The sequence below is a fragment of the Oculina patagonica genome, chromosome 7 (genome assembly GCF_052425735.1).
Source record: "Oculina patagonica isolate OP01 chromosome 7, crgOcupat, whole genome shotgun sequence".
Taxonomy (NCBI): Eukaryota; Metazoa; Cnidaria; class Anthozoa; order Scleractinia; family Oculinidae; genus Oculina; species Oculina patagonica.
In genome coordinates, this window is record NC_135764.1 from 16,103,594 (window position 1) to 16,128,994 (window position 25,401).

Genomic DNA, 25,401 nt, shown 5'->3' on the forward strand with positions numbered 1-25,401 from the left:
AAATAAACGCCGGGGGCGTTTAATCGAGAAAATACGGTAAATTTAAAAACGCCGGCTAGGTGGTGTAGTGTGGACGGCGAAAACAGGCGAAACCGGGAGTTTTTATAAACACTGACGTCAAATAATCATGTGATCTCTGTCAAAACAAAAGGTTTAATTAGCTTAACAATAGCTCTGTGCATGCGTTGTAACTCTGCGTGCGATAAAGCGTATCGTTTTCAAATTTACCCAGGTTAATGTGCACGGAAAACAATTTATACGGCGTTTTTAAATTTCTCCGTTTTCAAATTTACCAGGGTAAATGCGGACAGGGCCTAAGTGTCGTAATAGATGTACTGTATACTGTAAGTTTTTTGTAAAAAAAAAAAAAGTGGTGGGTTTTTGTAAGTGGTGTAGGTGTTTTCAATTATTAAAAGAATTTTAATGGTCTTATTATTTAAAATTATAAGCAGGGACTAGTCCCTGCGACTAGTCACACACACACACTACACACGAAGGGACTTGTCACGTCTATTAACATGCGACTAGTCGCAGGCATTAGTCCCCTGTAGTGTTTACACGAAATGACTAGTCGCGGGGACCGACCGCTTTTGTTTTTGATGGCAGGGACTAGTCGCACAAACAGTACACACGAGGGGTTAAGCAAAATATCATTGGGACAAGTCCCAGGGACCAAAATGTGGTCGCTCGCTGCGACTTGCTTTTTTGACCCAAATGGGTAGTTCACGAGAAGGGACTCGGTCCCCGGGGCTAGTCGCAGGGACTAGTCCCCTCGTGTGTGCCGGCCTTTAAAAGGAGATCATTTCAACTTACACGGTGAACAACGCGCCACTGATTTTTCGACTTTTCGTCATGTACAATCTCTTTGTTTAGATTAAACCGACACATTCACATCATTTTAGTGATTTGAAAAATCAGTAAAGTAATACTGAAGTAAGATGGTGTTGATAACAATTTTTGCGACAATAAACAAGGACATAATGTTTGTTAATTTACTAAAACAAATATTCCATTTGCCGTGGTTGGATACGAGATGATAATGACCAATTCGGCGCAAAGCGCCTCGTTGGTAATTTATCACTTACAATCCAACGCGCGTTCATATTGGAGCTACAAGAAACTGAGATTTCGTATACAGTAATTAAATCCTCTTGCCCGTGGAAACGGATAACTGAGATGGCTTAAACGTAATTTAAGTAGTGATGTACGTGATTTTATAATATAACTCGTAATTTCTGTCTTTTGTTTCAGATAATCACATACTTAAACACAACGTTAATTCAAAAATGAAGGCCAATAGCTTCCAACAGGCGTCCATATAGCAGCTTCAGCCTAAAATGAAACAAATATAAATGAAATAAGTGAAATACAATTTTGACGACTCAACTGAAAATACTGAGTTCTTGGTCATTTGTTTTAGTCATGAGGGTGTTTCACAGCTTGCTTTTGTCTGGTAGTCGAGAATCCTATTTCTTAGATGGGCTATCAGTTAGGAGGGTGGAATTGACTAATTTCAGTCGCTCCCTTCAGTCATTTCCACGTTATCCCATTTTCTTTGTCTCTTTCAAGTTGTCAACTACAGCTAGAGTAAAGGTACGGCCTCCATTTTAACAAAGCAATCCAACATTGTCCCTGCTTGGATCTGGAACCTAATCCCAGCAGGCTTATCGTATTCATTTCCCACTGTATATCAATCCTTTCAGTTTCGAAAAAAATGTGTGAAATCGATGCTATGCCAGCTACAACTTCACCTTTCATGCAATTTGCTTTGCATTTTCACTCGTCGAGAGTCCACAACGTAATCTGCAAATAACTTCCTGCCGAATTTGTTGCGGTAATGGTCATAATGGGGTGTTCAGCACCCCCTCCCCCCTTAATGCTCCCCCTCAATATTCTACCCGCCACTGACAGTTGCAAATTCGAATATTTTGCTCAATCTCGGCCAGTAAGTGTTAATTTTGCTTCTTATTCTTTGAAAACTTCTCAACAAAGGAATTTAACGAGAAAGAAGGGATAAATTTTCAAAATGAGGGAAATTAATCCAAACAAAACAGATTTTTCGGCCATTTACTTAACAAATCGTCTGCCCTTAAGATAATTCGCCGTGATGTGAGCATATTTTGTTGTGCTGAAAGATGTTCAGTTAAAAAGTGAGTGATTAAAATTTAACTTGCGTCTATGGACTACTACACCCTTAATAGTTTGGCTGCTTATTTATTTACCAGAATGGAAACATTTTTGTAAACTCCAGCAAAAACTGAATCAATAAATGGTGAGCTCCGCTTTAGGCTTGCCTAAATCTATATACTAGAAATAGCTGACACTAGGTTGCCCCCGAAGTTTCGACGATGTTTATCGGTTTTTCTTTGCTGTTCATCCTTTTCTACAATTCAGACATTTCATTGGAAATTAATTTTCTATTTTGGATGATTATTAATTATGATACGGTAAATCATTTAATTACAGGAACGCAACAGCATCTTGACATCATTTTGTCATGTTTTGCAGTGGTGGGGGATCTCAGCTAGACTCAAGCTGGACTTTAGAAAAAGTCCGTCGTCTTTATTAATTTAACACGCCGGGACGGTCGACCTATCGCGACTTGCGTGGCTCGTTTCGATTCGAGCCCGCTTTGCGGGCTCGAATCGAACTCACTTCACTGTGGTAAAGTCTTGATCTCAGCGAGGATAAACTTTAGAAACAGCAAAACGTTTTAAAATTACCATTTGAGCCGGCCCAATTGTTTTATTAATTATATAGCTGTCAGTAAATCCTATATTGTCAGCGCAGCTATTTTTCCTTAATTTCTGAGAACTGTCCAATTTGGGATCAAATTTGGATAGTTTCGATTAGGACTTTCAGGTAAAATGCACAAACTGTCCAATTTAAGAAAAATTGGACAGTTTTGTCTCAGCCAATCAAATCGAAGGAAAAACGACATGTGACGGATATCAGCCAATTAGCATTAAGCATAGCGTCAGCCCGGTAAACTTGTCGCATTGTTAGTTGACAATGGCGGAATTTTAAAGGCAAGTTTGCTACGTTTTTCCATTCCTTTTGAGCTTTTCAGCAATAGTAACAACAAAGAGAAATTTTCTACGTTGTCAGAAGAGGAGCTAGCTACACTAAGAAGCAAAAACTAAGAGCAAAACGCCTCTAATGGTACAAAATTAGTGGGTGAACGTAAGTGCAGCGAAGCGAAGCAAGAAATCTTATGCTGAAATTCGAAAAGAAAAGACAGCCATGAAGTATGAACGAAATAGTGGAAAGGAGTATGTCATATTCAAGAAGTTGTAAAGCTCTTCGGACACTTTGTTTACGACTTTCATTGATTGATGCAGTGTTTTCACTCACTTTGTAGCAAGCTTCGCAAACTCAGGTGAATAAAATTGCACTGTTTTGTTAAGTTTTATTTGTGAAGACAATGCTTTGAGTGAGTTGCATGTGCTGTGTTACCGTATTTATTCGATTAAGCGCCCTGGGCGCTTATTAAATTTTTGGACCTTGAGAGTGGGCGCTTTGGTGGGCGCTTATTGAGGCTGGGCGCTAATTAAATTTTTACGATTTTAAGCAAATGTTAAGTTTAGATTTGTAACAAAACAATAAATAATAACAAAACGTGAAGATGTACCAAAGCAGAAATTTAATTGTTCATTGAAAGTTTCTGTACAATACTAAGAAAACTGGGTCATGGGGGAAGTCTTCTTAGTAGTACATAGTCAATTTCAATAATCAATACTCCTTTTATGGACTACTATTGTTGAATGTTTTTCCCGTTCTGGACATATAAAAAAGTTTATTGTTTACGCTAGATTGACTCCAGAACTTCGGCGTATCAAATACGAACTTTCCAGTGTGGGATTGACTGACTACAAGCTATATAATTAATATGTAACCGGACTACATGCTTGTCCAATTTGGAAATAATTAGATTCAAAAAATTCCTCTAACAGCCAAATTGGACTCGGCCTACGGCCTCGTCCAAATTTGGCTGCCTTCGGAATTTTTTCATCAAATTATTTCCAAATTGGACAGCATGTAGTCCAATTACGCATACAAATATATAGGCTGAGAGCCCGAGCATGAAGAATGACATGAGAATGATCAATCTTTAGAAAGGAAAGGATGTCGAACGAATTTCTTACCTCTGTCAAAGCAAACGCCTGCCGCGAGTTTCAAATAATCACAATGCATCTCGAGATCTCTTTTGAATTTCTTTTCTTGATGCCGCATATCATCTTGTAAAATTAAAATTTCGTCCGGAAGTGGACCGATCAAGACTTTTGAAGTTTTCTCCATTCAAGTAGTTTGTGCCTGGTAAATCACGGTCAGTTGTTCTTAATATCGTAAATCACGCTTCATGACAACGATCAAGGAAAGGATACCGAAAGAATTTCTCACCTTTGACAATGAAAACGCTTGACTTTCTAAAAGTCGCTCGCTTCTGGTTTCCGGTTTCGCCTGCCGCGAGTCTTAAACAATTATCTCGAGATCTTTTTTTAAATTTCTTGTAAATCTCGTCCGGAGAAAGACTGATCAAGGCTTTTCTCCGTTCAAGTAGTTTGCGCTTGGTAAATCGCGGTTTTGGACTAAGGCTTGCTTATCGTAAATCGCAGACAAATTTGAAGATATGGCTTGATATGTTCGTACGTGTTCCTAGACATATTTCTTCTTCGGCCTCTCAGATGTAAAAAATGTGGATTTTCTTACTTCTCTGCGAGTTACTTAGTTAATTATCGCGAAGTCTTTTCAACAATTGCATTGCTTTCGGCTTTTAGACATTGTGAAATGAATAGGCCTCGAATAAAACCTCAAATTATCTTTTTCAAAATTCTGCCCAACTACAATCAACCTTTACAAGCTTCGTTTGTTTACTTGTTGTCATCTGTGCACGTGCTCACGCTTTGGGTTGTCATACAATACAATACAATACAATACAATGTTTAATGTGGTCATTACACTTAGCTATGGTTTCGGGAACGCACCAGCTAGTTTACAGGTGAGCCACAATGAAAATAAAAAATTAAAAAAAAATAAAAATAAAATAACAAATAAAAAATAAAAAAAAGTGAATACAATTCTTCAAAGTTTTAAGTCATCCAGTCATCGTTTACTTGCGTCATCATTGACCAATCACCGTACAGGAAATTTTATCACACATCCCGATACCCACTTGCGGGCTTTCAACCTTGTCGGCATTGCACAACTTCCGATACCATTTGCGCGCTCACTTTGGTCAAATCGAGAATTTTCCTGGTATATACTATATATATACTCTATATTCGCGCGGATTACAATGATGCCTCCTCGGGTTTTGGCCTCTGGGCCAAAACCCTGTGGGGGCAATTAAATTTATTGATCAATTCGGTTGGTGATAGAAAAAAAAACCGGATTCAAGAACGAGATCATTGTCATGGTGGCAATTCTTTATATCTCGATGAAAGCTTTATTACACAGTGGCTGTGACAAGTAGTCGTTGGCTCCTACAGGTTAATGGACATGCTCTGCCCATGATTCAATAAATTCCTACAGAAAGCATTGTTTACAAAACAGCCAACAATGAACGGTACTCAAACCAGCTTTGCATTTGAATTCGATACTCAAATGACCAAAGACGTTCATTTCTTCTGGTTAAAAACAACCTGCCAACTTTCGGAAATATACTAAATGTATCGTCAGGGAGCCTGTAATCTTAAGCTAACTTCACTTCATTTGACGGTAAGTTGGGATAAGAGATGGGGCTCCTACATCAAATTATAGAATGCCGGGAGCTGCGCTGCTCAACCTATTATTCTTACCTTAGTTTCTTGCAGGAAGCCAATTTCTGCGTGTTCCTTCGCGCATGTTCCCGCTACAATGTTTGAATTGATTACCAAATTAGTTTTTGCGAATTGGAGTTAACAAGCACTTCGTCCGCGATTGATTTGCCTCAATTTTCCACAGGTGCATTTAGAAACCCGTACTGTCGAGTGATTCTGGCAGATTTCTCGCTAAAGTAATCACCAAAGACAAATTAAATGAGACAAAAGATTTTACAGAAACAAAACCATACCGAAACACAGATCCTAACCAACAATGGTTTCCGCAACACCAAGTAACACCCGTAATTTATTAAACGGAAGAGCAAAACTACCTCCATCTCGTTTCTCATTCTTGTTAAGACATGAAAGATTTTCTGAAGAAATTTGTAGCGTATCTGGTATCTCTATCAAAATGATATGGTAACGTGGTATTTATAAAGTAAAAGTGTACAAGGCGAAAAACAAGTGCAATCTTTGCGAGTTTTCTTTCTCCAAGACGCTTTGCACTGGAATTTAATCCTCGAGTAGCAAATCAAAACACAATTACTAACCAACAATGGTTTCCGCAACACGAAGAAAAAGCCGCTATTCATTAAACGGAAGAACAAAATTGCTCTGATCACCTCTTTCACACTTGGTCATGGCATTTATAAACTTAAAGGCTACAAGAGGAAAAACAAGATGATTTGGAAGTTAATTTGGAAGATAATCTGGGTGTTTTCTCTCGTAAGTTTCCATCTCGAGTTTGAATTTGACTACCAAAATAGTTTTTACGAGTTGGAACTACGCTCTTTTTCGAAGCTTCTTATGTTACGGTTTTAACCCACCTGATAGAAATTCATGCAATTGGGTATGTAACGGAAAACAAAAGATTCAAAAGCAATAATACACACAAAAACAGACAATGGTTTCCGCAGCACCAAGTAATACCTGTTATTTAATCAATGGCAGAACAAAATTATTGTCATCTCTTTTTCGCTCTTGCTTTATAGATATGAAAGACTTTCTCAACAAACTTGCAGCGTACCCAGTAACTCTGTATCTGCTAGTTCTACATGAAATTTTTGTGTATTACGTGCTACCAATATTTCTCGTAATTGTATAGTTATATCGTGATAGAACAAAAAAACTGCAAAGGAAAATTAAATTCCTGTAGAAAATTTGAATTACTTCGAATTAGAATTTGAGTCTCAAATTACCATACGCGATCATTTCTGGTGAATAAAGGGTGGAAGTTTAAACCTATCTTGGTTTTTTCTGTAGCAAACTTTTGTCTTAATTTTAAATTTGACTATCAAAATAGTTTTAACTAGTTGGATCTCCCCCTTTTTCGATGCTTTTTATGTCATGGTTTTAGCCCACCTGGTAGGAAGTAATGCGATATGAACCCATCGCCATCCAATAGTCAGACTACATGTCAACTTATTCAGTGAAATAAGGTTTTTCTGTCTGCAGTCTTTGGAGAAGAAAACATTGCTTTTGAAGTTTCACCTGGTTTTGACGCACTTTCTAGTCTCTGACAAAATCACTAGTACTAATCACTAGCTGTGTCTAAACCGAGGTAAGTTGTTAAACGTTATAGACTAGAACGACTAGAACCGTAGTACGATATGAGAGATCACAAGTTTCTGGGCTGTTAACCTAAAAAAAATTCTTTATCTTGTCTTCTTTGGAGGAAGACGGGGATAGGGGCTTGCCATATAAAATAGGCCAATACACCTATAATTGATAACGGTCACATTTCCAGGGTATACCAATGATAAAGTCCAAAACATTTCCAACAGGTAGAAAGATAATGAAGATAAAGTGTTCAACATGACACGAGCATGGGACAAAGAAAAATTCTGAGTCCCCGACGGGAATCGAACCCATGGCCTCCCAGGTACCGGTTGGGCGCTCTAACCAACTGAGCTACGAAAGACTCGTGGTGAGCTAAGCCATTTACTAGGTTGCTAAGTAGGTAGAAAGATGTAAACAGTAGAAAGTAAACGTAAAGTAAAGGGGTGAAGAAAAAATTGAAATAGTCAGCAACTAACCTTCCAAGCAAGTTATCAAATTGCTGTTGCTCACTATCAAAGCGGCATTTTTTGTGATCGACATTTTACATTATAAGCACTGCTTCTATGATTGAACATCTGATCATAAACCGGAATTGAAGCATTCAAACAGAGTATCCAATCGTTGTTTCGGTATCACAACAAAATTTTGGGATCATAATGACCACAAACACTTCTGTGACCGAATTGTCTATTTACTTGCCAAGAGTAATCTAGGCTATTTCTTGGGATTTCTTCAACCAAAACGCAAAACAAAAGATTCAAAAGTGCCAACACCCACACCAAAACACAATTGCTAACCAGCAATGGTTTCCGCAATACCAAGTAATCCTCGTAATTTATTAAACAGAGGAACAATGAACAAATATGCAGCGTCTTAAACCGGGACTAGTACTCCAAATTGCCTTTGCTATATCACAACAGCGTTTTTTGTGATGGTAATTTTTAACTAAAAACACTTCTCTTGTGCTTGATTTGTCTGTTCACTTGCCACAAATCAGTGGTATTAAAGAACCCATACCGTCGAGTGATTTTGGTAATTTTTTTGGGATTTCCAATAAGACGAAAGATAAAAAGCAATTTTAGCTCACACCAAAACACAATTGCTTAATTACCAGCAATGGCTTTAGTCTAGTGGGTTAGCAAAATTATCGTTACACGCCGGACAAAAGAACCAAATTTGGCAGACGTAGTCTTTGAGGCATGGGCTTTAAGAAAATATGATGCTCCAAAAACATGGATCGCGAGAAAGGACAATTACGTCATCACAAAAATTGACAACATATTTGTCATCTTCGATCCGCCATCTTGGATTTGAAATTTTTTCCAAAACGTAAGAAAACCGCCAAAAATTACTAAAAAGTACTGAAAATAATAAAATGGTGCAAAAAATGCCCAAAAGGTAAAAATAACTGCATTAAAAGTTAATTTTTATCTATAAAAACACAAAAATTACAAATTTGGTAAAACATTTCTATCAAAATGCCGTTTCCATGGCTACATCAAGTCTCTGACACAACAACCTGTCATATCAAATTATTTCTAAATATATTTTAGATAAAGTTGCAAAACTTGGCAGTGTTTGGTTGAATGTTGAAAAAGTTATTAACGTTCAAAGTCGGCGCGGGCACTTTCCGCCCCCTGGTCTGGATAGTGTTAAGATTCCTTTTTTGTGATACTTTTATCAAAATGACGGAAAACGCCCACTCAAGCTACACTTTGAGGAACAGTTTGATTTTAAGTGGCTGTTTGAATGCTATTCCTGCCTCCTACGGAATTGCCACGCACTGACTTGCAAATTATTTTCTTTCCACTTCCACATTCAGGTTTTTAGTGAAAAATTTATTAGGCTCTGTACACACGGCCAAACCCCCAACCTGGTATGCAGCTCTTTGAATGTTGTTAGCAAAGCATCATGAAAAACAAATTACTTCCTGATTACATGTAATTGTAATCCGTTTTTCTACTTACTTCTAATTATGTACTGTCAATTCTCTCTTCTAACTGTAACGAACTTGCTTTGTTTTAAGTAAGGAAAGGCTTCACAAAAAGGAAAATTTGTATCGCAGCCCAACAAAAGGCGTGAAATGCAGGATCGGAATTGACTTTGATTGCTCCATACCTAAATTTCCACAGAATCGTAATTGACTTCTCAGAAAATGGGTACCAATTCCAAACGCCAACGATATGCCAGTTTACTCGCGGAGACTTCCCTTGTATATTATATATTAAAGAATTGGCCAACCAGCACAACAGCGTCAAGACCAATTCCGTGTCCACTGTTCAAATTTCAATTTTGCTCTGCCCATTTTCAAGAGCGTCAAACAAATAAACTATTTCTCTGATATCCCCTTCTTTATACATGTTTATAAGTAAAGTCCATCATCAATTTGTCGCTACCCTTTGCAACTACCGAAGTACTTTTTGTGCCATCCCCTTTCTTTTGAGTGTTCTCATTTTACATGAGTCCCATCTTTTGAAAGAAAGTTTGTTTTTGGTATCGCGAAGAAGGTATTCCAGTTCTTTCCTTTAGGGGACTAACATTTACTTGAGCACCAGGCCTATATTTCTCCTTTGTGCCATTCCTCGCTCTCTCTGGCAGACAGCGATCCTACACTACCTCTACTTAATTGACAGTTTTCAGTTCCCGCCTGAGAAATGGCAGAAAGATTTGTTCTGAGTACTCTGAAAACAATTGTGTAACGTTTGGCTAGAACTGTAAATCAGGACGTTACCGTTTAACACTTCACATTCAACCGATTTTTTCCGGTATTTTGCGTTACTTTGGGTAGACTTGGGCGAATAATATGCTAAAAGACTTGTGGTAAATAATGGCAGTCAATTCCTCTTAATGGTCGGGTGATTAATTTCGTAGTTTTATTGATTACCTCTTTACGGAACATTTAAAATGGAACGAGGTTGTAAATTGTATTGTCGTTTCCCAATACGATTCTTTAAAAGTGCACTATTAGACGGGATGGGTTCTTCGTTAACTCCAAAACCCCTCTAGTGTTCTTGACTTTGGCTTTTTTCTGTTCGTGGGCTTGATTGATAAAAATCACATAAAGCCAGCTAGATGTTTCCTGGATGACTCATTACACGCTGAAAATGTTGGACACTAACCCAGCGACTGCAATTGACGTGGTTGTCTAAAGCATGCTCTAGGTCTTGAAGATACTCTTGCCTTGTTCTCTGTGGGAATGTATCAAATCCAAGAGAACTATTTCTGTTTCTGCACATGCTTATGTCAAGGTTGTCGTTGCATGTCGCCATTTTTTGTAATCTTGCCCCCAGATTTTCGTAAAACTCTTTTGTTGATTAAGGTGCTTGCACTAGTTTCCTCGCCTTATAATGTATTAGCAATGTCCGACTAATATGCGTTGCTTTCAAGAACCAATCTGCGGATTCTTAGTCATTTAGACAACCAGTACCGCGCAACAGAGCCCCAAGGGCATTCCGCAACGTCCTCTCGATATGCAGTCCTCAAGGCACTATAAGGAACTTTTCCCCATACAATTGTGGTACGTTTCACTGAATTCTATGTTTTGTAAATTTTTGTTTAAAGAGAGCTTAAATGTTTGTTGCTACGTACCTTGCATGCTGCAGCAAACCATGCCAGCCACACACAAGTTTTTATGTCAGTTGTTCTTATCTAGTTTGTCTGTAAGTAACATCCGCTGAAGTATATTTATCGAAACAACTTTTTTAACTGCGCTGCGCAGTTCTTGCTCTGCACGCGGTTTATTAACTGCGCTGCGCAGTTCTTGCTCTGCACGGGTTTTTTTTTTTGTCGGTGAGTAGACTGATGCCCCACTCGGCCAAACCTTGAGTCACGCAACGTCTCGAAGCTATAAATCAGTTACCTCTGGAAACTTTACGAAAATAAGGTCTCTACTTAGCATGTTTAATGTGAAACATTCGATTTTTAAGTGTTTGACTCAAAGAAAATAGTAAATTTTCATGTTAGGAAAGGAAAATATATTTTAGCGGACTTGATACCGTGCGTAAATACCATTACGTTCGTGTCAAAGAATGTGCTGACATGACAGCTTTCACTTTCACATAGCATTGATATGTGATCGGCCAGTCACGCAATGTTTTAAAGCTGTTATTCAGCTACTTATGAAAAATTTCCAAATCCTTTGGTCTCCATTTAGCATGTTTAGTGTGAAATATTCAATTTTTAAGCGAAATGTACTTTTCCTTCCTCACTCTGCTAAAAACAGCTCAAGAGTTCTTCTCTAATTTGATTTAAATCTTTGCTTTAATATTCCATTCTAAGAACGATTGTTCAGTGTTTAAACATAAATTCGATACAACACTGGAAACTGATTTAATAGATCCTCTGACTTCAAGGATCAGGATCGTGGGAATTGGTTAGCATTAGCATAAAAAAATAATTAATTGCAGACGGAACTAGTCAACCATGAAAGACCATGAAATGTCACACAAGGTGTTTTCTTACCATCTTGTTTGTCAGTCGCAACATTTTTCGACGCAGGTAAAGGGGATATGGGGAGGGGGTGCATTTTTTGTTCCCCCCACATGGCTCCCCTAAAGTGCTCACGAGACCAGCACAGTTGTAAGCTCTAAGAGCTCTTGTTAACTGCGCTGCGCAGTTCTTTCTCTGCACGTCTTTTTTTTTTTTTTTTCCCCCGCGCTTTTTTTTTTTTTTTTTTTTTTTTTTTTTTTTTTTTTTTTGTCGGTGACCAGACGCAGACCCCCACTCGGTCAGGATTGAGGCCACGCGATGTTTAGAAGCTACAATTCGGCTACAAATGGAAAAAATCTTAAATGTTTTTGTCTTTACAAAGAATGTTTAGTGTAGAGTCGTTTAAGGTTTTTAAAAAATTTAAATTTCCACGCTTGCAAAGAGAAATATAATTCAGCGGGCTAGAATCTGTAAATAAATACCATTACGTTGGTGTCAAAGAATGTGCTGACATGACAAGTTTCACTTTCGATCGGCTAGATCTCGAGTCACGTAATGTTTTTAAGCTATTATCAGCTACCTTTCAAATCGTTGCGAATCATTTAGTCTTTACTAAACAAATTTAGTGTGAAGTATTTTGAAGGTTTGTATGAGAAAATATTATTTTGTTTTATATTTTTTTGGTTTTTTTTTTTTTTTTTGTTTGGGTTTTTTTTTTTGTTTTTTAATTTTTTATTGCGTAATCTATTTTTTTGGCTGTGTCATCGAAAGGATTTTTGAGATATGAAGAAAAATTCCCTTCACAAACATGTCCTGACTTGTACGGCTTACGTCATTCGGTAAATGCTAGGGAAATACCCTTTGTGCTAAAAACAGCTTGTCCTTGGGCCAGTTTTCAGCTTTATGCAAAGGGGGAATACTGTCGAAATTCCACGCATACTTACGTTCCTGGCGTGAAGCAAGACGTACGTGACTTATGAATTGATCTTGCAGACCCGGGGGCAACTTTCGCCCGAAAAATCCCGTCGATCCCGATTTAAGCGATTTTTCGGTTTCACGGATCAGGATCGTGGAATTACATTTGGGCACTATAGCATATAAGAAAAATATTTAATTGCAGAGGGAACGAGTCAACCATGAAATGTCACACAAGGTGTTTTCTTTATACCATTTTGTTTGTCAGTCGCAACATTGTTTGACGCAGATAAAGGGGATGGAGGGGGAAGGGGGGTGCATTTTTTGCCCCCCCCCCCATTGCTCCCCTAGAGTGGTCACGTGACCAGCGCAGTTTTAAGCTCTAAGAGCTTCTTGTTATTATTTTTTTTCGTTTTGTCGGTGACCAGACCCAGACCTCCACTCGGTCGAGCTTGAAATCACGCGATGTTTAGAAGCTAGAAATCAGTAACAAATGGAAACATTTTCTCTTTTTTGTCTTTATAAAGTATGCTTAGTGTGAACTATTCGATTTTGAAGCGTTTGGTTCATGGAAAATACTAAATTTCCACGCTTTCAAAGAGAAATATAATTTAGCGGGCCAGAATCTATGAATAAATACCATTACGATGGTGGAAAAGAATGTGCTGACATGACAAGTTTCAGTTTCGATCGGCTAGACCTCGAGTCACGTAATTTTTCAAAGCTATCCAGCCACCTTTTGAAATCTTTGCGACTCCTTTGGTCTTTACTTAAAAAATTCAGTGTGAAGTATTTTGAAGCGTTTGAATCAAAGAAAATACTAAAATTTGATGCTTTAAAAGAAGAATTCGCTTTAGTGGGCAAGAATTTACATTTATTTACATTACGTCTGTGTCCTGGAATGTGCTGGCGTTAGGAAATTTCTACTTTCACAAGGCACCGATCGGCAAGAATCACGCAATGCCCTGAAAGCTTAAACTGCTACAAATGGAAACTAAACAAATCCTTGGTTAACTTAGCATGTTAAGTGTAAAATGTTCGACTTTTTAGCTTTACAAATTTTTGGAGCTGTGTCATCTAGAGGATTTCTGAAATCTGAAGGAAGACCACTGAGACAAACATGCCCTGACTTGCAAGGGTTACGTCATTGGCAAATTAATTCCCCGGGGAATTCCCATTCAGCAAAACACAGGTCTAGTGTTTTTCTCAAATTTGATTTAATTATTTGCTCCAATATTATTCCATTTTCGGAGCTGGTTATTCAATCTTTAAATGGTAATTCAAGACAACACTGGTTGCTGATTTAAAAGATTTTTTTTTTTGATCAAGATCGTGGGAATTAAATTTGGCCACCATTAGCATATAAGATTTTTTTTTAATTTCGGATGGAACTAGTCAACCATGAAATGTCACGCAAGGTGTTTTCCTACCATCTTGTTTGTCAGTCGCAACATTGTTCGACGCAGGTAAAGGGGAAAAGGGGGGGGGGGTGCATTTTTTGTTCCACCCACATAGCTCCCCTAAAGTGCTCACGAGACCAGCGCAGTTGTAAGCTCTAAGAGCTCTTGTTTAAAACAGGCCCATGCTTTTAATTGACAGTTATTATAAAACAATGTCAAACTGTTTTGCTTATCCTGTCTTCACGAAAGCCAGGAAGCCCTTACTAAATTCCATTCATTGTCATATTACACAAAACAGCTAAAAATACCTGTCTGACGTAAAAGATGACGTCACTTTCACCCTCCAAGTGAGACGATTTTTTTGGAGCATGGGATTTTTTGAAATTTTATGTTCAAAGGTCTTCGTATACCAAGTTTGGTGCTTTTGTCCAGTCGGTAACGATTTCTGCAAAATTTGGTACTAACCCACTGGACTACTTCCGCAACACCGAGTAATACACGTTATTTAATTATTAAACGAAAGAACAAAATTACTTTCATCTCTTTTTCACTCTTGGTAAGAAATCAAAGATTTTCTGAAAAAGTTTGCAGCGTATCCTGTAACTCTGTCACTAATATATCAATATCCTTGAGGTATTTTGTCAATTTCTGAAGATTTCTTCAATTTGCAATAGCGTAAGACAGAAGATTCAAAAGCAACAATACCCACACCAAAACGCAACTGCTAAAAAAAAAATAATAAATTTCTTTGTGCTGCGTGGCACTTGTAAAAGTACAAAAATATAATAAAGTTCACACTAAATGAGTTGAAAGTGCCTTTAAAATAGTTAAAAGTTCCAGACGTTTCGGGCTTAGCCCTTCATCAGTGGAAAGTCAGGATTTCAGTTAAAAACGCTCGCTTGCGCCATGAAAACAAATTTGAGTTTAAAGGCGCGCGCGCGATAAGAGCGCGCGACAACCTAACGATAGCGAAAATCTGAATTCAGACCATGTGGCTGACTGGTGCCCAGCTGGAAAATAAGGCGCATTTCCTGGCGTTTGCGTAGTTTATTTCCGCCGCAGAGCATGACGCCTCGGACTTGTGCGTCTTGCAGGCCGTGTCCGTTTGCATTAAAATGTTCTGCGACAGGAAATCCCGGCAGGTTCTTCTCAATGCTGCGGAGATGCTCACCGAAGCGTTCTCTTAATGTCCGGCCTGTCTCGCCGATGTAGATGGCGGAGCAACGACGGCAAGAGATGTTATATACCAAGCCAGATGATTGACAGGTGAACGCATCCTTGATGTTTATTGAGCATTGGGGACCCTGTAGGGTGCTGTCACGAGAAATGTGATCGCAAGTGCGACAGCGATTGTGAGTGCAAGGCGCGGTTCCCACGTGAGGACCAGGTTGGTTACGGTCGGCGGTGTGCACTAAGGTGTCCCGGACGTTGCGATCGCGGCGATACGCTACCAGCGGCGGCTGAGGAAAGATTTCTTTCGTCTGTGGATCGCCAGATAGGATGCTGAAGTTGCTCACGAGGATCCGCTTGATTCTTTCACTTAAAGGGTGGAATGTGAGAACCAAGGGAATTCGACTGAGGTCTCTACTTTCGGAGTCTTGATGTTCGATGATATCATCACGGTTGACCCGTTGAATTGCGTCCAGGTCACGCTGTAGAGAGGAGGCACAGTACCCACGTTGAACGAAAAAAGAAATCATTTCCTTGCCTTTCTCCAGAAAATCAGAGTCGTCAGAGCACAGACGCCGAAGTCTAAGAATTTGACCACGGGGGAGACCATCCTTGCAGTGCCGAGGATGCGAAGATTGTTTGTGGAGATAGCTGTGCGTGTCTGTGACCTTGTAGTGGATGGAAGTGATGATGTGATCATTTGTAGTGCGAAGATTAATGTCCAGAAAGGAGATGTCAAAAGCAGAAATTGTGTGCGTGAACTGAAGGGCAGGGTGGAAGTTGGACACAAAGTTGATGTAGTTGTCAAGCTCTAAGCGGCTACAACAAGCAACTCCAAGTACATCGTCGATGTACCGCTTGTGGAGTTGGGGTACAAAGCCGGTGTACTGCCGTGCGATTTGTTCCTCGATATAGCCCACAAATAAACACGCATAGTTGGGGCCCATCTTGCTGCCCATGGCGACTCCTCCCGTTTGTTTGTAAAATTCGCCATTGAAGGTGAAAGCATTGACAGTCAGCACAAGTTCGGCAAGACGGGTTAAAGTAGATGTAGTTGGGTCGAGAACTGTACGCTTGTCGAGGAAGTAGGCTAAAGCTTCAAAGGTCACGAACGAGACTAAATCACAGCAGCGCAACCTTTCACCAGCTGAGAAGGCAGCCTTACTTCACCTTTCCCGACGGAATGACATTATCATCACACCGGCTGATAAAGGTGGTGCTGTTGTCGTATGGTCACGCCCTCTATACATCGCTGAGGCCAACCGCCAACTGGCTGATGGTAGATTTTACGAACGCATTGATCACGATCCCATTAAAGAGAACCAGCGCACAGTAAAGTCGACGATCAACGCGATGATTAATGCTAATGAGCTTCCATCAACGGCTAAAAATTTAATCGTGCCTACGGCGAAAACCTCGAAGTTTTATCTGCTTCCCAAGATCCACAAAGCAGGCAATCCCGGAAGACCAATCGTCTCAGCGTGCAACTGTCCAACTGAGAACATTGCCTCGTACTTAGACCGAATCATGTGCCCCCTCGTTCGTGACCTTGAAACCTACGTAAAGGACACCAACCACGCGCTCAGCATCATCAATGATTTCCGTTTCGATGACACCATGACCGGCGAACGCTTTTTATACACCATGGACATAAAATCTTTGTACACTGTTATCCCCAACAACAGCGGCCTTGAAGCTTTAGCCTACTTCCTCGACAAGCGTACAGTTCTCGACCCAACTACATCTACTTTAACCCGTCTTGCCGAACTTGTGCTGACTCTCAATGCTTTCACCTTCAATGGCGAATTTTACAAACAAACGGGAGGAGTCGCCATGGGCAGCAAGATGGGCCCCAACTATGCGTGTTTATTTGTGGGCTATATCGAGGAACAAATCGCACGGCAGTACACCGGCTTTGTACCCCAACTCCACAAGCGGTACATCGACGATGTACTTGGAGTTGCTTGTTGTAGCCGCTTAGAGCTTGACAACTACATCAACTTTGTGTCCAACTTCCACCCTGCCCTTCAGTTCACGCACACAATTTCTGCTTTTGACGTCTCCTTTCTGGACATTAATCTTCGCACTACAAATGATCACATCAGCACTTCCATCCACTACAAGGTCACAGACACGCACAGCTATCTCCACAAACAATCTTCGCATCCTCGGCACTGCAAGGATGGTCTCCCCCGTGGTCAAATTCTTAGACTTCGGCGTCTGTGCTCTGACGACTCTGATTTTCTGGAGAAAGGCAAGGAAATGATTTCTTTTTTCGTTCAACGTGGGTACTGTGCCTCCTCTCTACAGCGTGACCTGGACGCAATTCAACGGGTCAACCGTGATGACATCATCGAACATCAAGACTCCGAAAGTAGAGACCTCAGTCGAATTCCCTTGGTTCTCACATTCCACCCTTTAAGTGAAAGAATCAAGCGGATCCTCGTGAGCAACTTCAGCATCCTATCTGGCGATCCACAGACGAAAGAAATCTTTCCTCAGCCGCCGCTGGTAGCGTATCGCCGCGATCGCAACGTCCGAGACACCTTAGTGCACACCGCCGACCGTAACCAACCTGGTCCTCACGTGGGAACCGCGCCTTGCACCCACAACCGCTGTCGCACTTGCGATCACATTTCTCGTGACAGCACCCTACAGGGTCCCTAATGCTCAGTTAACATCAAGGATGCGTTCACCTGTCAATCATCTGGCTTGGTATATGCCATCTCTTGCCGCCGTTGCTCCGCCATCTACATCGGCGAGACAGGCCGGAACGCTTTGGTGAGAATCTCCGCAGCATTGAGAAGAACCTGCCGGGATTTCCTGTCGCAGAGCATTTTAATGCAAACGGACACGGCCTGCAAGACGCACAAGTCCTAGGTGTCATGCTCTGCGGCGGAAGTAAAGCCCACCTGGCAGGAATTCGTACGATTGATTATGTAGCATATGACATCATCGCCAGCCAAAAGTAAGACTACATGTCATCTTATTCAGTAAAATCAGGGTTTATTCTTTGCGATCCTTAGAGAAGAGAACATTGCGTTTAAAGCCTGACTTGGTTTGACTTACTTTAAATTTCTAATTTGCGACAAGCTTATTCGTTGTGTCCAAATCGAGGTGAGTTCATAAATGTTTTACACTAGTTCTCCTATTCGACCTGAGACAAGTTATCACAAGTTTCACCTAGAAAAATAACTTTTATATGTTCTTTTTTATTGGTTGGGGGAAATGGGTCGCCGTTTTGGAAGCTTCGCAGGAAACAGTATTTTTTGGGGATTTTCAATAAGACGAAAGATTCAAAAGCAATAATAGCTCACACCAAAACACAGTTGCTAACCAGCGATGGCTTCCGCAACACCAAGTAATACCCGTTATTTATCAAAAGAAAGAACAAAATTACTTTCATCTCATTTTTCACTTTTGGTTAGACACGAAAGGTTTTCTGGAGAGGTTTTAAGCGTATCCTGTAAGTCTGTCACTAATATATCAATATTGTTGAGGTATTTGCCCCAACGTATCCTGTAACTCTGTCCCTAACAAATCAATATAAAAGACGGTATTAATAAAATGTAAGGGTACAAGAGAAAAAACAGGAGGATTTTTCCCAACATGCTTTGAATTGGACTCTTTCTCATATGGTCGGCTTATTTTGGCAAGTTCTTGGCAAGACAAAAGATTCAAAAGCAACGACACCCACACCAAAACAGAATCGATAACCTTAAATAGTCTCCGCAACACCAAGTAATTAATACCCGTTATTTAATAAACGGAAAAACAAAATTGCTCTTATTCCTTTTTCACTCATAGTAAGATAAGAAAGATTTCCTCAAAAACTTACAGCGTTCCCTGTTACTCTATATCTGATATTTCTGTGATATTTACAAAAATTAAAGGATACAAGAAGAAAAACAGGGGTGATTTTTCTTAGCAAAATTTAAGAGTATTACGAGCTACCAAAATGTTTCGTGATTGAGCAGTACTGAAAACGTGATAGAAAAAAACGGCATAGGAAAATTAACTTCTAGGGGGAAATTTGAATTTGATTCGAATAAGAATTTGAGTCTCAAATGAACAAACACGATCACTTCGTGTGAATAAAAAGTCGACGTTGGAACCAATCTTGGTGTTTCTCTCGCAAGTGTCCGGCTAAAGTTTTAATTTGACTAACAAAATAGTTTTCGCGAGTTAGATTTCCGCCCTTATTCGATACTTCTTATGTCATGGTTTTAGCCCACCTGGTAGGAAGTCATATGATTGGTTACGTAGCATATGAAATCATCGCCAGCCAATAGCAAGACTGCATTTTATCTTTTTTAGTAAAATCAGGATTTGTTATCTGAAATCTTTAGAGAAGAGAACACTGCGTTTAAGGTGACTCGATCGAAATAAATGACGTGCTGTATGCCTGTCAAAAATGTCTAATAACTTCACCATTTCTGACTCGATTTCCTTCAAACTTTCGCATTTTACTCAAAATTTATCGAAGAATAATACGCACGTCAATATTTCGATGTAATTATCGTGAGTTTTGCGCGATGTTAACTTTATTGAACACACCTATTCGGATAAAACTGCTATTTACAGAAAATTGAGCGCTAGGATTTCGTTTAAACTACTGCAATTATCTCATTATAACATCTTATTATGACTCTCTAAGTTTCCGAACAATCCTCGGAACAGAAACCTCGATACAATTTGATCATCAAAAAGTTAGTCTCGGGCAAACTTCGAGGCTTGGAACGCTCCAACGCTTTCACATTTCGCCCAAAAGTAACATAACCGAAGACAAAGAAAGTTCAATTCATCAGATCTGTTAGCTCCAAATCACATTCGGCTATTTACAACGATGAAAAAGTTTGAGCAAATATTAAAAACTCACCAGTTGCGTCAAAATGTAGGAAGGTCGCCAAATTAACGTTTTTCTAAAGTACATGAAAACTAACCCTACGAATTGCTTAAAACAACCGGACCATTAAATTGAACATCTTACACAAACTTTGCGCTGCTTTACGTTTTTGGAGCTGCCTTGATTTGGATGAAATAATGTTTTAAAGTGAAGCACTACTCCAACCCTATTGTGAACACGGCCATGTTGTTGTTTGGATTCTGCAGCTAACGCTATACAAATTTCCTTGGAATTTACGAGAATTTGAAAAATTTGCACATGGATAAGGGGGTTGCATTGACAGTGTTTAGTTGCTTCATGTTTTGCTGTCAGAGGTGTCCTTAATTTATGCCACATGAAATTTGAAAAGGGTTGGTACTAAAGTTGAAATTAACACATTGTAGTCAGTTTATTGCTATTCAAATAACCGCTGTCTAATGGGGTAAAATGCACCCCCCTTATCCATGTGTGAATTCTTCAAATTCTCATCAAATTCAAGGCAATTTGCATAGCGTCAGCTGTAGAATTTAAGAGCAAAGATCCACTAATACCGCGCGAAAACAAAAATAAGTGGCACAAAAGTTGCACATCAGAATTCTTGATATGCCGCCCAAAGAAAGCCTATGGTAGGCCTAGAAACGTGGTGGGATTTTTTTCTTCAAATATTTCTTCAACCGGTCAAAAACTTACAAAACCGTTATGAACCCCAGTGTCTTCTAAAACACACAAAATAAACATGACTAACACCGTGTCGTAAACTTCGCACTGGCTCATTCGCATTAAATGAAACCCCGTTTTTGAGCCTAGAAATGGACTATTGAAGTGTTTATAAGTCATTTGAGTCCAATCTTTCTTCTGTAAGTTAATTGCGAAGGTCACGGCGAGCCGCTGAAAATCACTAAAATTCGGTTGCTCGAAATTCTTAATTTGGCGCTCTTTTTCGAGAGAGAATTACTCTACCCGGTAAAACTCTAAATAACTTGAATTTCAGATATTTTGAAAGGGGAAATGCCGTTCTAAAACCTAGTGTAAAAATTTATTTCGGGCTCTCTATACGCGCTGAGTGCGAACGCTCTCAAAATACTTATAATTACAAAATTATCTGTCACTGAAACGTAAACAATACCCACATTCTCCCGGCCTGAGAGTCCAAAACGTCTTCTTCTGAGTCTTTTCTCCGTTTTCTACTAGTATTTAGATGTAATCTACAGCAGAAGCTCCCTGTTAAGATCATCCTGAACACCATATCTTCTAAATATCGAGGGTAAAGCGAATTTCGAATGCTATCGCCATCTTTAATATCGATCAGTCTTCAAGCGTGCTGTCGACAACTTCAGTACATCTCCGTGTTGACATTCAACATTCGACCACTTTCAGGTCTGCCATGATATATTCCCATCTCTTGTTAAACAACCGTCGAATAAATATACCCTTCTTGTATCAATCCTTTGATTTCTCGACCGAAATGCCGGTCCGTTCAGTTCTTCATGGTCGGAAACAAACCAGACAAACTGTTGTTCTCCGATGACATGTTGACTAATTTGAAACTTGCGTGTCACGCAATCGCTTTCGTACTAGTCACTCGGTAGGTTTTTGCTCACGATTGCCATAAATGAAATAAAAAAACACGATGATTTGAAAGATCAGGACGTCTAAATTAATTGTTTTGTGTTTAAGGGGGAAGTGGATGGAAAGGGTCAAAATGAATTTCAACGGCTTGAAAAACTCCGCCGGAATTTTTCAAGTTCTCATTAAAGTTCTCGCATTTTTGTTTCCAAAACCGATCATGATTGTTCTTTTAAAAATAACCCAGCCGAGTTGTTGAAAAAAGAACAATTATGATCCTTTTCGGAAAAAAATGTGAGAACTTTAGTGAGAACGTGAAAAATTTCGGCAGAGTTTCTCAAGTTGAAATTCTTTTCGACCCTTTCCATCTACCTAAAACAAGTAGGGGGATTATGGCACAGTTTCGACGAAAAACAATCAAAATAGAAGCCTCTACAGCAGTTGTTTTACAATATGCAAACAACCAAAGGTTAAATTAACGGCAAATCATTTCTGAGCAGCAACGTCTTGTCCAAAATAATATTGTTATCGCAAGTGCTGAACCCACTCCATCACCCCCTCCCCCCTCTCCGCTACACCTCACCGAAGGCACTCAACCCCCCAGTTGGGGGGGGGGGGGGCATTCGGGATTTAAAGTTACGGGGATGATCGAAGGATTTTTTTGGGTTTGAAATTTTCGATTCGGGGATTTTTTTGGGTAGCAAAATTTGGCAAGTATTTTATTGGGTGGCTTGATTTAACTAGGGATTTTTGGGGGTATTACAAACAATCTCAAAATTCGTGGCAATGCTTTGACCACATAGTTCTGTGAATAAAGTACAAACACTCAACGTGTTTCTAATGTGTTTTTTTTTGTGTGTTATATCTTATATTCCCCCTTTCTGATTTATTTCGTGGCTTAGAAATTTGAAATGGGATTTTTTGGGGGTTGGTTTTTGGTCCAGGGTTTTTTTGGGTTTTGTTGGAAGCCTCAGGGATTTTTTGGGTCATGATTTTCGCTCCCATTCGATCATACCCGTCATTTGAAATCCCGAGTACCCCCCATGAGCTCAACCCAAGGTCCAGATCCTTACTATCCTTGCTCTTTTATATCCTTTTGAAGACAAAATAAAACTTCCTTTTCGCTACCTGACGAAATAAAAACGTGTATAAACCATCAATAAAATTGAGGATGTTGCCTTTTTTACGTAGCTCCAGAAGTGACACGTATTTCTACTTTAATTAAATTTTCACTTTCGACAGGGGTCCATTCGGCTTTAAATAAAAGAAAACAATTTAGAATATTTAGATAGATTGACTGCCCGGTGTTTGGTGGATTAAAAGAAAAGTAATATAAGGGATAATTCCTTACCCCTTTCGACATTTCATAAAGGGCAATTGGTAGAGTAAAACAGACTATTTCGTTTTTGCCCCTTGTTACTTTTTCTTTCTCAAACTCATTAATAATTCATCAAGTTAAAACAAAGAATATTATAACCGTGACGGTGGTTTGGAAACCCGATCTTAATTAGATTTTTTACGATTTTATTTCTCCGTTTACTCCGTAGTTTTTGTTTCGATCGAGAAGATATATCAAACACTCGAGACAGTGTTTCATCGGCTATCCAAACACCTCGAATTTCGTCAAAAATACTCCGCTGCGCGTCGTATTTTCAACTCTCTTCTCGGAGTTTGGATATTCCGATGAAACACTGCCTCTTGTGATTGATATATTACGTCAAAATGTTATATAAGAGTAGAGATATGGACGGCGTCTCGGGCTCGAGGCCTCGGGTATAATTACTTTTACCCGTACGCATGGTACGCGCTGGTCGTAAAAGATCTAAAAGTTACTTTCCTTCTTCATGGCTTTTCAAAAAGCTGTTGGAGCCTAGTCCCTGGGGAGGGGGGGGGGGGTTCTTGACCTAAGTTTAGGTATAGGGGTGCTGCTGGAAGTTTGAAACCCTGACCTTGTTTAGGACAATAAAAACTTAAAATACCTACCCTGTGTAGGACAACACCCCCTATTCTAAGACCCTATTTAGGACAAAGGACAACATCAACAATCATTTACGCTTTATTGTGATTGCGTCCCATACGCGACGTTTGAAGCATTGAAATGCAGAAACACCTATCCCACCGAATAAAATAATGCTTTTTTATTGCAGTGAAAGCGAAAACAATGTAAATACATGGACGACAGTCTTGCAGCCATACCCTGTCTAGGACAGATTCAGGCCCTGTTTAGGACAGGAGCTTGAAATTATATACCCTGTTCAGGACCGGAGGAGTCAAAAACCATACCCTGTCCAGCGGCACGTCCCCGTATAGGCCATATAGGGGAGACCCCCCCCCCCCCCGGGCTAGTGGCCCGTCAGGCCGGAGCTTCTTCCAGTTTCAATATATAGTAGGAGCATTTTACTCCTACAAAATAAGATGCTAGTCCATCGCAGGATTATCCTCTCCTTCCTCCTCAACATACACACCTTGGTGGAGACAGCACTGTGGGAAAAAAATTGTCATGCCCAAAAACATAATGCAATGATCCCGGCCAGGGCTCGAATACGGACCGGTCGACCAAGAGTCTAGCGCACTAACGATTTGTGTACTTGGAGATGTTGGTTGGTCAACTGGACTGTGGATGACGTTTTCATGTGATGAGTGATAAGTCTAGTTTCAGCGAATGTATACCCTATTCAGGTCTCAAATGCGGCACTATTTCGCGGGGGGTGGGGGGGGGGGTTATTTGAGGACACCACTTTTGAAACAAAGCAAACACTGAAAACAGACTACTTGCACAGGTACCCGGAAAAAGAAAGAGAGAAATTGGGCTTGGTGTAACGGTAAAGTTCATGAACGGCCTTCACAACAAAAGTACGTACTGTAATAATAACGGACAGAGCACTTGTTGATCGAATAATGGTGCAATATATTCACTTTAAGTGTTTTAGAGTTCCATTGTCGGTCAAAGGGAATTCTTCGAATAAGCACCGCATCGGGACCCTTCTATTCGGAGGAGGCGCTTATTTACATTTTGTCCCAAATGCGGCGTTATTCAAATGCTTCGCTTGTTCGGGGACGGCGCTTATTCGATGGAATACAGCAGTTATTTTAACTGGATCGGAAGATATGTAGGACTATATGCCGTGAGACAGTTGTGCCAGGTAGGGGCCCATGGTTGTGCCTGAAGAAAAAAGGCAGTGCCTTTCAAATCGTATTGACCGAAATGATCGATCTATTTTTTTTTTTCGCAATGTCTTTGACCAATCACCACTTACCCAACCACGGGAGGCTCCGCCCCAAAGTGAAGATGTCGTTCTGGATACCTCAATACAATAGTCAACATGGGAAGGTCTCTGTTTGCTGTATTGCTGTACCGTATACCTGTTTTCACAAAAGGACATATGATCTGGACCTCAGGCGGACTACCGCTCGTCGTCGTGTAGGCAGGGGTTAGTGGGTTAGTGGCGATGGTGTGGGCTAAGCCATCTGTTGAAAATATCATTTTGGCCAAGATTCTGTTTCTTGCAAATAATGGTTTACCATATATTGTTTCAACCTTTAGTTGATTGAGTATAGTGAAACAATGAGCGCTATATTAAACTTTTACATACCTTATTATAGGAAATTAACGATACATGTTATTAACGCGAATTTCAAAAATTCGCGTTAATTTTATTGATGTTAATTAATATAA

The 25,401-nt window shown here is 39.8% G+C and overlaps 2 protein-coding genes and 1 long non-coding RNA gene across 3 annotated transcripts in view; 2 read left to right on the forward strand and 1 right to left on the reverse strand.

Moving 5' to 3' along the window:
* LOC144659507 (uncharacterized) overlaps positions 1 to 25,401 on the forward strand; it is a 53,544-nt gene that overhangs the window by 14,506 nt on the left and 13,637 nt on the right. The window lies entirely within an intron of this gene.
* LOC144659238 (uncharacterized) lies at positions 15,064 to 16,233 on the reverse strand. Its single transcript, XM_078519670.1, has one exon. The coding sequence runs from the start codon at positions 16,231 to 16,233 to the stop codon at positions 15,064 to 15,066; it is 1,170 nt and encodes a 389-aa protein (XP_078375796.1).
* On the forward strand, positions 16,628 to 17,941 carry LOC144659239 (uncharacterized). Its single transcript, XM_078519671.1, has one exon. It carries the CDS (start codon positions 16,628 to 16,630, stop codon positions 17,939 to 17,941), a length of 1,314 nt encoding a protein of 437 aa, XP_078375797.1.